This window comes from Nilaparvata lugens, chromosome 10 (assembly GCF_014356525.2).
Source record: "Nilaparvata lugens isolate BPH chromosome 10, ASM1435652v1, whole genome shotgun sequence".
Taxonomy (NCBI): domain Eukaryota; kingdom Metazoa; phylum Arthropoda; class Insecta; order Hemiptera; family Delphacidae; genus Nilaparvata; species Nilaparvata lugens.
In genome coordinates, this window is record NC_052513.1 from 468,324 (window position 1) to 485,048 (window position 16,725).

At 35.1% G+C, this 16,725-nt stretch overlaps 1 protein-coding gene across 1 annotated transcript in view; it reads left to right on the forward strand.

The window, feature by feature from the left end:
* Positions 1 to 5,977: 5,977 nt before the first annotated feature.
* LOC111058695 (serine-aspartate repeat-containing protein C-like) overlaps positions 5,978 to 16,725 on the forward strand; it is a 55,035-nt gene continuing 44,287 nt past the window's right edge. Inside the window, exon 1 of the mRNA XM_039436577.1 lies at positions 5,978 to 6,733. Within this exon, the coding sequence (XP_039292511.1) occupies positions 5,978 to 6,733 (756 nt within the window). The remainder of the gene's footprint in view (positions 6,734 to 16,725) is intronic.

Sequence of the window (16,725 nt, forward strand, 5' to 3'; positions counted from 1 at the left end):
TTTTACTCTTCTTCCCAATTCTCTTCCTTATTATTTATTTGTTTTTCTACACTCCCCATCTATCTGAATTTCCCCTCCCCATCATATTGTGATCGTATTTCTCTTCCCTTCTCTTACTCTACTTTCCTTTTTCTATCCTTTTCTTTGGAAATCACGATTACCTACTATTTCCTTATCAACTTATTTTCTTCATTAGTTTCCAAATTCTTCTACCTCCACCTTATCTACGTGTTTTCCTTCAATCCTCAGCTTTTATTCTCATATTGAACCTTCCCATTCCCACTTATTCCACGTGTATTTCTTCATATATCATAGCGTACCTGCTCCTTCCCTTCGTACTGCTCATTCTAACATTTTTTGTTTTGTAATCCTTCATTTTTTCCTGTCTCCTACTCATTCAACTCTATATTCATTCAAGCTTTTCCATTGATTATCTTTTTCCTCTCCCTCTATCGACTCCTCACTGTTTTGAGATTTGTATCTTCCTTTCTTCCTCATCTTCTTCAATATTACTAGTCTCCATACTCTCCTTATTGATCATCTTTTTTCTATTATTCAGCGCCGCAGTTCCAATCAGAATTTTTTCTTCTTCGGCCTCACCCTCTCTTTCCAGTTTTGTTTTGCATCTCTTCCTATCCCGGTCTTCTCCATCCTCTCTGTTCCTTTTTCCATATTCTTCCCATTATTTTCTCTTTTCTGCTCTTCTTCCACCTCAACTACTATCTCGGTTTTCTCTCACATCTTGTTCCCCCTTCTCAAATCCTCTTCTCATTCTATAACTTCTTCTTTTATCTTTTCTTGTCCTTCTCCGGAATCCTCTTCTCTTTCTGTAACTCCCTCTTCCATCTATTCTTTTACTTTGTCTTATTCATATAATCTTTCTCGCCCCACTCCTCATATTCCTCCTTCTCTCGTTCTCTTCCTTTATCTTTTTACTGTCTCCTTTCCCAAATCCTCTTATCATTCTCTACCTCCTTTTTATATGAGATTGCCACACATCGTTCTCTTCAATTAAAGTCGACACAACCAGAACGAGTTGGCTTACTTGCTGACATCGCAATAATTCCGGAGCTACGAGAGTGCAATCTCGCGAAAATAATCTCTCTAAATTGCAATCAAATTTTGTCAGCAACAAATAGACTGCTATAACTCGTACCTGGAAATTGTCTCTGTGTAGACTTATGAATTGTCACAAAGATATAAACCGCTTTTCCAGTGTTTCATACTAGTTTCATTTTATATTTCTAGTGTTTGATAAATTAAATTTTCTGTTGCAAAGAGATTGAACGAAAATTATGTTTTCCGTTCACAAAGAGGTTTAACTGTGGTGTGTTTTCCAAAACAAAGCCCTTCAAATCTCACTTGTTTATTGTTTCACTTGTTCATTCATCCATGTGTTTATTTTATTAAAATGTGATTCTGTACTTTTCTCATTGTGTTTGATTCTGTACTTTTACATTGTGAGAGGTTCCACTCTATTCTAGATCTGAATGTCTGAACTGTCACAAATATATAAACTGCTTTTCTGGCATTTCCTCGTTCATTTCTAGGGTATGATAAATTCAATTTTCTGTTGTAAAGCCGTTCAACGGTGGTATGTTTTCCAAAATAAAGCCCTATATCTCACTAGTTTATTGTTTCACTTGTTTATTGATCTATGTGTTTAATTTGATACGTGATTGTGTTCTTCCATTGTGTCCAAGAATTCATTGTGAGTAGAAGTTTCACTCTATTCCAAATTTGAATGTGTTGATTGTCACAAATATATATACAGTTTTTCCAACGTCTCATACTAGATAGTTACTTCCCAGGGTGTAATAAATTCAATTTTCTGTTGCAAAGCGGTTTAACTACGGTGCATTTTCTGAAACAAACCCCTTTTAATCACACCATTTTATTGTTTCACCTGTTTATTCATGCATGTGTTTTATCATGTACTTTCATAGTGTTCTATGTGTATGAATAGTTGTTTGTGAGAAGATTTGAATCTCAATTTGAATGTTGGTACTATTGAAAATCATTCATCATGGTTGAGATGGAGTCCACGTTTGCTTCCTAGAGCAAACCCTTTCTAGTCTACCAGTTTATTGTTTTACCTGTTTATTCATCTATGATGACTCTATTTATTCATTCATTTATTTATTTGTTGATACAATTACAATTACTTTGAACGTGATTGTGATGTATGTCCACTATCATTCTGTTTCAAAATATTTTTTATATAATATCAGTCACTTTGCCAATAATGTAATTGATTATGCAGCAGTTATCTTGGATTTATAAGTAAAGTATGTTGCTACTTGTAATTTGATAATGTGTATCTAATTTATTGCATTTCCCTTCACAGATGAATGGAGAAAACTGTTCGTAATAGCTGTGACTTCAATTCTTCGGTAAGTAACTGAATTTATGTAATAAATTGATTTAGAGTCGGGGCGGAAAAATATTGGGCCCAGAAGCACAAAATTGCTGAATCTGGCCATGATTCTAATAATTGATTTGTAGTAAATCAATCAATTTATATCAATTACTAGCTTACCCGGCGAATTTAGTACCGCCAAAAAGAATAGTCAATGTATCCCATGTCAACACACAAACAGACATTAATTTATATACATAGTGTGATGAATCTTTCAAATAGATCTCATGAAAAGAGAGAAAAATTGTGATTACCTTTTAAAATGAAAGAATTTGCTAAAGGAATAGTTAGCGACCGAGCGATAAAGCTTACTTATCAATAACTGTATATTAGATAAGAGTACCGTTCTGTACTGAATATTTTTCTAGGAAAATTATTCAATAAAATTATAATTATTTTGCGAATAAAGCACAAATTATTTATGAATCGCTCACCGATTTTGAGGTTACACTTGTTTACTATCGATCAGATGTTTTTAAAAACAGTTCGAACGCAGCTGACTGATTCAAAGCATTGTCAAATATCATACCGGTTCTCATGCAAGGTAAAATATCATTCCTAAAAATTATAAAACTATCAATAAAGGATCAAGAATTTCAAAATAAAAAATAAAATGTATGTATTATTGTTGAAATTATTTATTATTTAAGAAATTGTATTATGCGTCAGGTCTTATTGTAACTAAATAGGTCATAGCATGAAATTCTATTATTGATAAAATGGCAGAAATTAATTATAATAATCTCAAACCTAATAAAAATTGTACAAGAATATTAATTTATTAATAATTTAATTCAACTGAACCACATGGTAATTAAATCTCTTTGGTAGGTCTAAGCCAATCACAGTGCATAGAAATAGCACCAAGACGGTGATCGTTTGAAAGCAACACATGTTAATCTATTATCAGACACCAACCCTGCCTTATCAGTTACACTAGCACATGTACATTGTATGAGAGGAACTATGTCTATAAGATTAAGCAGTTTTAAGAATTACATAAATTAAATTATTATTGTAATTAAAGGAATTGTATTCTACTACTTGCCACTGACGTCATGTTTACGTCACAAGCGTTCTACCAATGGCAAATTTTTATGCAAATTATTACATTGAGATTCGAGAAGCAAGGTCTAGCCTAAAAGCTTAGAGAAAAGAGCAGCACTTCCCTTTTGAAATCCTTACCGTGTAGATCTCTTTTATAGTTACCAAAGACCTATTTGTAAAATTTCTTGTTCGATTTTAAATGTTCTATTTGTGAGCCGATATTTTAGGCCAATCTATTTGTTATTTATAAATTTCTGTTTTCATCAATCGATAAATTTAAAAGCTTAAAGTAAACTATCCCTTAATTAATTCGGTGAAGGAGATATTTAAATTAAAATTCCCCACGTGCTGAAACCGAAGCCTGGATTGCCGCCGATCAAACGATTTTTGATCTAAAGAAGAAAACCACGACCGCCAAGGAATTCACGTGAGTTATAAGTTTAAAAGGGGCCCCAATCTACGCTTCGAAAATATTTCAGTGCAGAAAAACATAAATTTTTCTTCGTTAAATTATTGGCCACGCCGACAAGCGCTTTAGCATTTAAGAGCCTAGAATTTATTCATATTAATTTATAAGAATTTGTAGTTGATTAACTATCCTCCGCTGCCTGAACCACGACCCCGAACATTTTAAAAAATATTTCTATAATTCATTTTTCACTATTTTTTCAAACTGTTCAATTTTATCAATTGTAAAATTCTGTTGAATCACGCATGGTATCATGCAAGCACAAGAAAATTTTTAACTATTCTATTAATGCTAAATTATTATCAACCTGTAAATCAAATTCTGAATCTGCACTGTATGATTACATATTTTATTGTAATATATTTCAGTTTTGTTAATTCGCTTTCTGAGTTCGATTATTTCTTAAGCCTGTCAATTATTGTGTCTGATACGTTCTATATCATCAAGAACCGATCGAATACGATCATTGGAATAATTGAATCAAGCTGGATATTGGAACAGGTCTAAGTGGATGTAGCGAGTGGGGTCAGATCGAGATATTTATTCTTTGTCCTTACCTGCTCATATATCAGCTTTTATCTGTTACCTACCTCGACTTAGGAGCGAACACATCAATTGTACAGCAGAGGCAGCCATAGATCATATAAATTCCTACAATAGAGCTTAAAACCCGACAAGACTCTGTTCTCGAAGTATATTCTGAACGATATTTGGTTCAAATACCGTATTTTAATCCTTCAGAACTTATTAGAGACGCAGTCCCGTAAATTATCTACATCGGGATTTTTGCTCGACCTGTATGATTTTGTATGCTCATTCTTCACAGGTAATAATTTTAAGGTATCCGTATTCAGTGTTTAGCGATCGCTACACTACTTATAAAAATTTCATCATTATACAATCTGTCATTAGAAGAATCAAGGTTGAGCGAGCGTTTAGGCCTCCCGCGATTCCGACAATTGTATTGAGTCTTGTAGTGAGTCAATCAGTCTGGTGTTCACTCAGCGTCCTCACACGCCATTGCAAAATTTATAGCCACTACACCACTGACTCAGTGCAAGATTCACCCTACATGTGTGAAGCCGTTAAAAAACGCACCACATGATTTGCCGGCCCAACGTGAGGCATTTAAATACAGCATTACATCACCCTACGTGTGTTGTCCTATCCTTGGAGGTGAGAGTGACTCCCCCAGGAAGAGCACCACATGATTTGGCGCCCAACAGTGATAGGCATTGAAGAGGTGGATAATCGACTGCGAGGATTATTTAGTTGCTCAGTATACTATAGCGCTGACAACGGGAAAGTTTTTTTTTTGAAAAATTCATGGTTGTGAATTTCTTCAATTTTAATATTAAATGTTCACTGTTATATAAAATAACAAGAAGCACCATACCCAATTTTTGAACAGAAAAGAAATTTATCGATTGATGAATTTTTAGAGAAAAAATCGAACTCAGAATTTTATTATCGTGTTATTCGAAAATTGGTCATACTATAAGTCATAGGTTTAAGAAATACCATAAGAAAGGTCATATTATTTGAAGAATATTAGGTCTATATTGAAACAATTTAAAAAATTTACAGAAAAGAGGATTGAAGTTATTTATATTTTTAAATTTTTAAAACATAAAGAGGGAAGTAAAATTAAATCACGGATATATTGTGGAATTCAAGCAGAGCATCACTGCTTTTATATAAAATTTTGCGAAGAATACTAGCCCTATATATAGAATTGCGGCAAGAAATTATAAAAGTAAAATATTTATAATAATAATAATAATAAATTGTAAGAGGCGTACCTTTGTCATCGCATTATCCATTTTGTATCCTTTATGTTGTTATCATTTTATGTTAACGATATTGCTAATTTGATTCACTTCATCACTGAACATATTATCGAATCACACTTTTGTATTTCTTCATTGAACAATTTTTCACACTATTTCAATTTCTGATCATTCACTTATAATCGTTTCACATAACCTCACATGTTTGCGGTCGTTTCAACACACTTGCATCTTTATATCATCCGATAAACTATGGAAGATCCACACCGCATCCTGGAGCCCACATCGGCGACTTCAAGGACGGAAGATGTCGCGCGGGAAAAACGCCCATGTACCACCGTTCCAGAGGTTCAGATGCCCACATCTAACGTCACAGAACCATTGCCGCCGGTTGAGGACCGCACACTCACCCTTTCCTTGCAAGAAGTGAGCCTCCGACTGAAAGCATTCTACGATGCATATGAAGAAAGCAGACGATCAAAGGAAGACCCTACGCTCGTTATCACGCTGGGTGAGGACGCCATCCTGAAAGCAATAAAAAATGCAGTTGAAGGAAACATACAAGCAAATGAAGAAATAATTGAAGACGTCCGACAGGTGCGGATAGCATATGAACAAGGTCTTGATCTTGAAGAACTGGAACAACAGTTGAAGGAAGCAGCAGAGGAAAGCAGGACGGTAACACAGCAAATTGAGGAGGAGTGTCAAACAATTAAAATCAATATTGGACCAGTGATCGAGCCCATGCATGCGAAAGCAGACACACTCGAAGGAGAGGTCATAAAACAAGCAAGTGAACATGACACATATAAGGGAGACCAACCTACCGAGAATGTCAAGACTGAAGTTGCACCGCACGCCGCCGAACGCCGAGAGGGACCTGACGACATCACCAGCCAAGCCGAGGACGTCATCCATGGCATAGAGGGACAGCCCGCATCACCGCCCGCAGAATGCCAAGAGGAGCCGGACGACATCACCCGCCAAGCCGAGGACGTCATCCATCAGGTAGAGGGACAGCCCGCACCACCGCGCGCCGGACACCAGGAGTCCAAGGACGTTGCCCACCACGTTGAAGAGCAGCCCGGACCGCCGACCGCACGTATCTCCCATCCACCGAGGACAGCACCTGCAACAGAAAAACCCAGCACTCATGAAGATAGTTCGCCAAACAATAGAAAAACAAAAATTCACAACAAATCAAAATCACAACTGAAACTAAAAACCTACAAATCAAAACTACACACAAGCAAAATAGCAGTTCAACGGAAAAGAAGAAGCAGTAATAGAGTTTATCTACACCGCCGTCATGTTAGGCTGAAATCCCACATCAAACTCCCTACCAGCATGCAAGGAAAAAAGAAGACCATAGCAAGAAAGGCCTACAACCACCGCAGTCATGTCCGGTTAAAATCAAACAGACTGTACACCGGCATGCAAAAAAGAAAAAGATTATTCGAAAAAACCCACAGACACCACCGGCATGTAAGGTTTAAGGATATCAAACCGCATGTTACCGGCCAACAAAGAGGAAACGAGTTTGTAAGAATCGATCTACACCACCGGCACATTCGTTTTAAGCCGAGTTTAGTAAAACGGATAGTTGCAAATTGGAATTGGACCTTGAATGACACCGAATCAAATTTAGATGGGGGCTTAAGGAATAATTTTTGAATTAATTTGGAAGCTACGTTGTGAATTATATCAATCATCAAACTTTTCATAATCACAGCCTACACATCGAATCATATCTTAGCAGACTGGCATCTTTCTACTGCAGCCTAGTTAATCAACATAACCTAAACTTCACCACATCTCAGCCAATAAGGAAATATTATTTAATTCACTTCAAATGAAGAAAATCGAAATCAACTTTAATAACAGAAGAAATTAAAACTACGAAACAACCTTAAAAATTTACCAACCTAATCAAGCCATCCGCCTCATGCTACAAGCATCACAGAAACAATCGCCTGGTTATATCCGCCCAACTGGAAAACAAAAACAAAAATTGTATTATCCACAGAAAATAATTATAAATTATAAATCAGATGAAGTTAGTAGTGAATAGGAGGAAAGAAAATAAACAAAGTTTATTTGAAAAAATGCGTAAATATAACCTCGAAATACAGAATCGATCAAGAAATCTATTCAGAACCAAAGCCTGTTCGATAATTTTCTTCGTCCCACCAACCAATGTGTACGAAATCCTAGAGTCAATGTTAATAGAATCCAAGCAATATCGTTATTCAATTATTAATGTAACATATTATTTAATGTGAAATCATAAGCAAAAACGCAACCAAAAATATATATTTATGTTAATTTGCACGAAATGCGCATGTTCTATGTCATATATGAATGTATCTCTAAAAAACTCCAAAGAAAATGAAATTCTTACCTTTAAATGTGAAATTTATTACTGTTGCATCAAAAGATCATGAATTGTAATTCAAATTGATAAATGTAATCTTAAGGACTTAATATTTGTAACCAGCATTGATAAAAATCAAGAAAGCCGTTTCAAGTGTAACCCTGTTTGTACACAACGTACTAAGCGCAAATAAGAAATTGCTCGAGTCAAACGGTAGACGATTGTCAAGTCACCGAAGTTAAATCACACTCTCACCCAATTTATGTAAAAGCCAGAATAAAGAGTCGAAACCTGTAATAACTATGAAAAAATGATGAAAGTCTATATTTGTTGCAAATACTATTCAAATCTTAAGAAGTAATATGTGAAATCTTGTATAGTTGTTATAGTTATGGGTCTGCTCATAAGCCACCCGTGAATGGAAGTTGTGGAGTTGTTTTAATGAAGGATCCTAAGAGACCTCATTAATTATTGTATTTCGATTGTATCCAATGGAAGGAACAATCAATTATTTTTATTTTCTCGTAGCCAAAAGTGCACGATATATTGTTTTTAGTGTTAAGTGTTGAATTTTCGTAGAAGTAAGGAGATGAAATAGTGTATTCATCACAATATCGGATTTTTCAAATAGTCATTGTTTCGACTCGTCTCCCAATTACCTATTTAAAATATCCTGGGGGCTTTTGTGTGATGAATCTTTCAAATAGATCTCATGAAAAGAGAGAAAAATTGTGATTACCTTTTAAAATGAAAGAATTTGCTAAAGGAATAGTTAGCGACCGAGCGATAAAGCTTACTTATCAATAACTGTATATTAGATAAGAGTACCGTTCTGTACTGAATATTTTTCTAGGAAAATTATTCAATAAAATTATAATATTTTGCGAATAAAGCACAAATTATTTATGAATCGCTCACCGATTTTGAGGTTACACTTGTTTACTATCGATCAGATGTTTTTAAAACAGTTCGAACGCAGCTGACTGATTCAAAGCATTGTCAAATATCATACCGGTTCTCATGCAAGGTAAAATATCATTCCTAAAAATTATAAAACTATCAATAAAGGATCAAGAATTTCAAAATAAAAAATAAAATGTATGTATTATTGTTGAAATTATTTATTATTTAAGAAATTGTATTATGCGTCAGGTCTTATTGTAACTAAATAGGTCATAGCATGAAATTATATTATTGATAAAATGGCAGAAATTAATTATAATAATCTCAACCTAATAAAAATTGTACAAGAATATTAATTATTAATAATTTAATTCAACTGAACCACATGGTAATTAAATCTCTTTGGCAGGTCTAAGCCAATCACAGTGCATAGAAATAGCACCAAGAAGGTGATCGTTTGAAAGCAACACATGTTAATCTATTATCAGACACCAACCCTGCCTTATCAGTTACACTAGCACATGTACATTGTATGAGAGGAACTATGTCTATAAGATTAAGCAGTTTTAAGAATTACATAAATTAAATTATTATTGTAATTAAAGGAATTGTATTCTACTGCTTGCCACTGACGTCATGTTTACGTCACAAGCGTTCTACCAATGGCAAATTTTTATGCAAATTATTACATTGAGATTCTGAGAAGCAAGGTCTAGCCTAAAAGCTTAGAGAAAAGAGCAGCACTTCCCTTTTGAAATCCTTACCGTGTAGATCTCTTTTTATAGTTACCAAAGACCTATTTGTGAAAATTTCTTGTTCGATTTTTAAATGTTCTATTTGTGAGCCGATATTTTAGGCCAATCTATTTGTTATTTATAAATTTCTGTTTTCATCAATCGATAAATTTAAAAGCTTAAAGTAAATTATCCCTTAATTAATTCGGTGAAGGAGATATTTAAATTAAAATTCCCCACGTGCTGAAACCGAAGCCTGGATTGCCGCCGATCAAACGATTTTTGATCTAAAGAAGAAAACCACGACCGCCAAGGAAATTCACGTGAGTTATAAGTTTTAAAAGGGGCCCCAATCTACGCTTCGAAAATATTTCAGTGCAGAAAAACATAAATTTTTCTTCGTTAAGTTATTGGCCACGCCGACAAGCGCTTTAGCATTTAAGAGCCTAGAATTTATTCACATTTAATTTATAAGAATTTGTAGTTGATTAACTATCCTCCGCTGCCTGAACCACGACCCCGAACATTTTAAAAAATATTTTCTATAATTCATTTTTCACTATTTTTTTCAAACTGTTAGATTTTATCAATTGTAAAATTCTGTTGAATCACGCATGGTATCATGCAAGCACAAGAAAATTTTTAACTATTCTATTAATGCTAAATTATTATCAACCTGTAAATCAAATTCTGGATCTGCACTGTATGATTACATATTTTATTGTAATATATTTCAGTTTTGTTAATTCGCTTTCTGAGTTCGATTATTTCTTAAGCCTGTCAATTATTGTGTCTGATACGTTCTATATCATCAAGAACCGATCGAATACGATCATTGGAATAAAGCTGGATATTGGAACAGGTCTAAGTGGATGTAGCGAGTGGGGTCAGATCGAGATATTTATTCTTTGTCCTTACCTGCTCATATATCAGCTTTTATCTGTTACCTACCTCGACTTAGGAGCGAACACATCAATTGTACAGCAGTGGCAGCCATAGATCATATAAATTCCTACAATAGAGCTTAAAACCCGACAAGACTCTGATCTCGAAATATATTCTGAACGATATTTGGTCCAAATACCGTATTTTAATCCTTCAGAACTTATTAGAGACGCAGTCCCGTAAATTATCTACATCGGGATTTTTGCTCGACCTGTATGATTTTGTATGCTCATTCTTCACAGGTAATAATTTTAAGGTATCCGTATTCAGTGTTTAGCGTCCGCTACACTACTTATAAAAATTTCATCACAATACAATTTGTCATTAGAAGAATCAAGGGTGAGCGAGCGTTTAGGCCTCCCGCGATTCCGACAATTGTATTGAGTCTTGTAGTGAGTCAATCAGTCTGGTGTTCACTCAGCGTCCTCACACGCCATTGCAAAATTTATAGCCACTACACCACTGACTCAGTGCAAGATTCACCCTACATGTGTGAAGCCGTTAAAAAACGCACCACATGATTTGCCGGCCCAACGTGAGGCATTTAAATACAGCATTACATCACCCTACGTGTGTTGTCCTATCCTTGGAGGTGAGAGTGACTCCCCCAGGAAGAGCACCACAATAGATAATAATAATATCGAGTGACCTGGCTGGCTCAGGTCTGGTGTCAGAGTTTTCAGGTCGCAACTGATCAAATTCAGGACCTCTGACATGACCTAACGAATGTTTTTCAGGCATCCGGGACCGACGAGTTACCGTGTCCATCCGAATATCAATAAATTATCCATCCTCAATCAATTATCATTTGAGCAGGAAGTCATATATCTTCTACTAAAGATTGCACTGATCCAGGATCAAAATTAATCTCATGTGAGAAAACTCAGAAAAGAGAAGTCGCACTGAACCATAATAACCGTTCTCTTTTTGCAGCTCTACTCATAATAATACTCATTCACAATTCAAATCGCTAGTATCCTCATTCATGAAATATACATTGTTCATTGAATAGTGTCACACTGATACAGATCGTAAAAATTCAGATATCACGATGAATAAAAATTCATCAGAAATAGGATTAATATTGCTATTTGGATATTTACAACTATTGCTATATTATGTACATATTATGTATGTAGCAAGTAGGTTCTTAGTATAAATTTAACAGGTGATTGAGGTTTCAGTTCTCTCATTTTATATCAGCTACTCATTATCAAGTTTCATTTCAGCTATTTATAATTTCTCTATTGATCAATTCATGAAATCATCACAAATAGAAACTATATTATCATTCATTTTAGCTAGGCTTAAAATACTTGTGGATAGTTGACTCTGTAAGTAGATAAATGAGTAAATTCATAAGCTCTTCCTATTTGAAATAATATAGCAAACCAATGTATCACACATTTTGGAAGCTGGACTTCCAGCTGTGAACACTCAGACCAAAGTTTGCTCTGCAGCCTCTTGAACTCTGATTGTTGGTGGCCACTCGAGCCTTACAACCTCTCCCCCTCTCACCACTCCTTATCGACCCCCCTACCTCAACCACCACTATGATTTGACCCCCGTTACCAATCCATCACTGTCATCTTGTTCTTTCCCTGGTCACTTCAAATGTCCTCCAACTTCGGCAGCACAAATGCAGTTCGCGTTTCTTTCTATTTCCTCTCATTTTCTCACACTCTATGATTCCCCTTTTCTCTGAGAAACACTTCTTTTTTGGTTTTTCCTTCATCCCTACTTCTTCTTGATTTATTATATCTCTATCTTCATCTCTCACAGTATCAGAGTATATCTCATGTCCATGTTTATCACATCTCGAAGTCCCTCTTATCTTTGATTCTTCGATCTCTCAGCTCTTTAGTTCCCAATTTTAGCTCTTTATTTTCCATCACCCAGCTATAATCTCCAATCTAATTTTTTATTTGATTCCTTGTCATATAGGACTTCCTTTTTACTTCCACTTTTCATTATATGTTGAGTCATTATTTCTGCCTCAACCTCTACGTGAATCTCTTTGTAGAATCTTTGTAGAATCTTTGTAGAATTTGACGATATATATGTGTATTTCCATTTCTTTTCTACATCTCTCTCCCTCTGCCTATCACCACCTCTTTATTCGTCTACTTCAGTTTTATCTATTCTTGCTTGGCATCTATTTTCCTCTCACTTTCAAGTCCCTACATCCTGTTGAACATATTCCAATCATTTCTCTTATTATAATCATCACCTTACTTACCCTTCTAGTCTCCTTTTACTCCAAGTCTACATAAATTAAAATACTAGTAGTTTTGTGAACAGTAGACCTCACGCAGTTTTCTCATCCACAAGAATCTGATGTCACCTGTTCTAGTTAATTCAGTTGGATCACAATTCACAGTTGAATCATAATTTACTCTTAAAAACTGTTTTTTGTTTCCTCCAAGATCAAAAACTCAATTATGTTGATTAACTCAGTTCACGTTTGAATTTGTATCACATATGATAATTTTCCAGTTCCGTGATAATCTTTCCATCTGATAAAAATATTTCTCAACTATTTTAAAATTAATTTTTTTTCAATCAAGAATATTAACTATAATCTCTTTAGCATTATTCAGTTCATTTGATCATTTTCATTTTATTTCCAATCACCTATTAAATTTGTTTTCCAAATATGAGAATATTGATACTTATTAGCACGCATCATATAAATATTGAAACCCTACCTTATAGAAATAGACATGGCCAGACATCTGAGTAATGCATGCAATGAATAATCCACTTGTCAGCTGATTGACTATGAATAATTCTATAGTCTGACTAGCCGTCAGGCTCGCTTCGCTCGCCATATCCGTCTAGCCAGGGGGCTCCGCCCCCTGGACCCCCGACTGGATCGTCCAAGAATGAGATCAGCCGGCTCGCTTCGCTCGCCTGCATCTTTAGCATTTGAGCATTTTTATCATATGTTAGGACGATCCAGTCGGGGGTCCAGACTAAACGGATATGGCGAACGAAGCGAGCCTGACGGCTAGTAATATAATATTACCAGGAATAGCTCTGATTGAAGTAGCAGTGCCCAATCAATTTTTCCGCGATAAATACATTTCAATCTTCAACTTGGTGCCAACCCAACAAAGTCAACTCAACTTAATGCGAACCTGACAAAATTATTAATTTAGTTACCAGTTAACAACTGTTTCGAAGAGGTACTCTCTCTAGATTATAGTTCTATATCAACATATGGTATGGACATTTTTCTATTATAATTAAGAGAATAAGAAGAATATACATGCTAAAAGACGAACTTTAAACCCTTAAAAACCACCCTTAGAGTTAAAATATTGTCAAAAGATTTCTTAGTGCGCCTCTAAAGGGCCAACTGAACATACCTACCAAATTTGAACGTTTTTGGTCCGGTAGATTTTTAGTTATGCGAGTGAGTGAGTGAGTGAGTCAGTCAGTCAGTCAGTCAGTCAGTCAGTCAGTTAGTGAGTGAGTGCCATTTCGCTTTCATATATATAGATTAGTCCTATCTTCAAAGTAGATGATATATAGTGATATCAGAGTATGAAGTATATATCCTTTTCTTTTCATAGTATCCTTAAAATGCAAATTTTCATAAAACCTTGTATATACATCGACGCGCAGTTGAAAAAGGAATACTCCTGCCAAATCTCATCGAATTCTATCCACTCGTTTGGCCGTAATCGAGTTACATACAGACAGACAAAAGAAAAACCGAGTCCTCACTACTTTCGGTCAACTATGTAGACTCTGTACATGAACAAAAATAGACTTTCTCTCTAGGAGAGAGAATGAGAGTCTACCATGTAGACTACCTTTCTCTCTTTTCTCTCTCTTCAATTTATCAACATCTTCCTTTTCTTCTTCTTCCCCTACAACTCTTCTCTCACATATTTGAAACTTCTCTCCTCTCATCTAATTCCTCATTTCAATCCTTCCCACTAAATATACTTCATCTCCCTTGTTGTCTCTGACATGAATTACATTGACTCAAACCTTTCTAATTTGTAATTGGGATGAAATTAGAATGTAAAATGAAGATGAAAAGGAGAAGGGAGTGACCTTGAAACTAGGAAGCAGGGCAATCTGATTTGATTTTGGAATCGAGGCACATACAAATCGAACAATTAAGTTACAACTTACAAAATTCAAGACGCTCTTCTATATTATTATGTGGTCCTGGTAGAGTGAGGCTAACTGGTAAGTAGGTGAGTAATATATAGGAAAAGTGAAAGAACCAGTGTTCTGAAAAGATAGGTACCGTATATGAAGTTAGAGTGGAGAGGAAATCGAGGAATTTACAAATCAAATAACTAAATTTCAGCTTACAAATCAAGATGATCTTCAGTATGATGCCTTCGAAAAATGGGAAAGTATAGGGAAGTGAGTACGGTGTAGGAAAAGTGAGAAAACCAGCGAGTAGGAAAGAGAGCGAAAATAAAGAGAGAAAGGATGATGATCAAAGAGACGATAGAGTTGAATTGTTTGCTCGGCCGCTAATGGAGGTTGACACTCGTGGGCTATTTTAGAGTCGCTTTTGTTAGAAGATCGTCAAACAGAGGCGTTGTCTGCTTGCTTGCTCTCTGATCGGAGGTTTTAGCTGGAGTTTGAGTGGCCTCACTTGAAAGTAACGCTTGCCTGATTAGATGATGACCTAACCCACGAATAAACTCTGGATTTGCACCGGAAGTCCTGTGTTTTCAGCGTGGTTTCATTTGAAAACAGTCGGAACTGTTCTCCAGACTGTAAAGTGAATTATAGTGAGGTCCACGTTATAACGGTAGTGTTTGATTAGCAATGGTATTGCTATCCTTGTCATTATTCATCAAAGCGGATAGCGCTATCTCTATCTCGGAATGCTATGTTGCCAAAAAACATGCTTTGTGTAAATTGTAGAAGCTGCAAATTTCATGATGATGGTTTGTAATATGGTAAATTGTAAATATGTTTCAATTCTTATTTTATTTAACATATGAAAATGATCGAGAATGAACATGAAATATTATTATTGGTGAATCATATATTGATACTGAATACTTTGACAGAAGCATTTTTACAGAATTTCTCAATGTTTCCCTTCTCACAGTACTACAATCATGATGATTAGCCTACCTTATAAATGCCTCAGTCGCACTGTTTCCAATAATCGTTTCTCGAAAGACCTCTTCAAACGTTTCATCTTTCAGCTATCTTCTTATTCCAATGACTCTCACCTGTAAAAAAATCAAATTAGCTTCTATGATCTATCAATGAAATTTTTATATTGTCATCAAAATTTATGTTCATATTTTTTACATCATCAATCACGGAACAGTAACCTAAATGCATACAACTTGAGTCAATGTATTCTAATTCATGGAGAGCTCACACATGCTCTCGACTAGAGTCGAGTATGATGTACTGAGTCGCGTAAGTGAGAGTTGAGCCTAGGTGCATGTGCACTTTATAAGTGTTTTTAGAATTCAAGTTTCAAGAAACATTCCTTCGTTTGGTCTATCCCCACCCTAAGGTCATCAAATTTATTCACAATTTTGATGAACATTTATTTACAGGAGAGTGATTCTAAAAATGAATATTCCATTATCTGATAAGCGAAAACGTCAACTTATCATCTAAACTCACATTCCCGATATCATTCATATTGAGATAAAAACACTATTGACATGGGCTACTTTTTAATTAATAAAACAAAATAAAATCTTATAGCACCCTCTATTTTTGAAGAAGTTTTTTTTTTTAAAAAAAAGGGTGCTATAAGATTTTATTTTGTTTTATTTTTATTCATTCATATTGAGTATCATTCATGAAAAAGTCGCTTATGGTTAGCGAAATTCCACATCAAACTCTACCTTCTTTACAGCCACCTGTTACGATATTTTTTAGGTTCAATACCAATACACAATATACAATGTTTTGACAGATCAATATCAGCAATCAGAACAGACCCGTTTATAAACGGAATCCGTTTTTTGCGGCATCACAGACATTCAAAAGTGAAACCGAAAAAGCGCTCCCGTAATAATGGAACAATCTGTTGA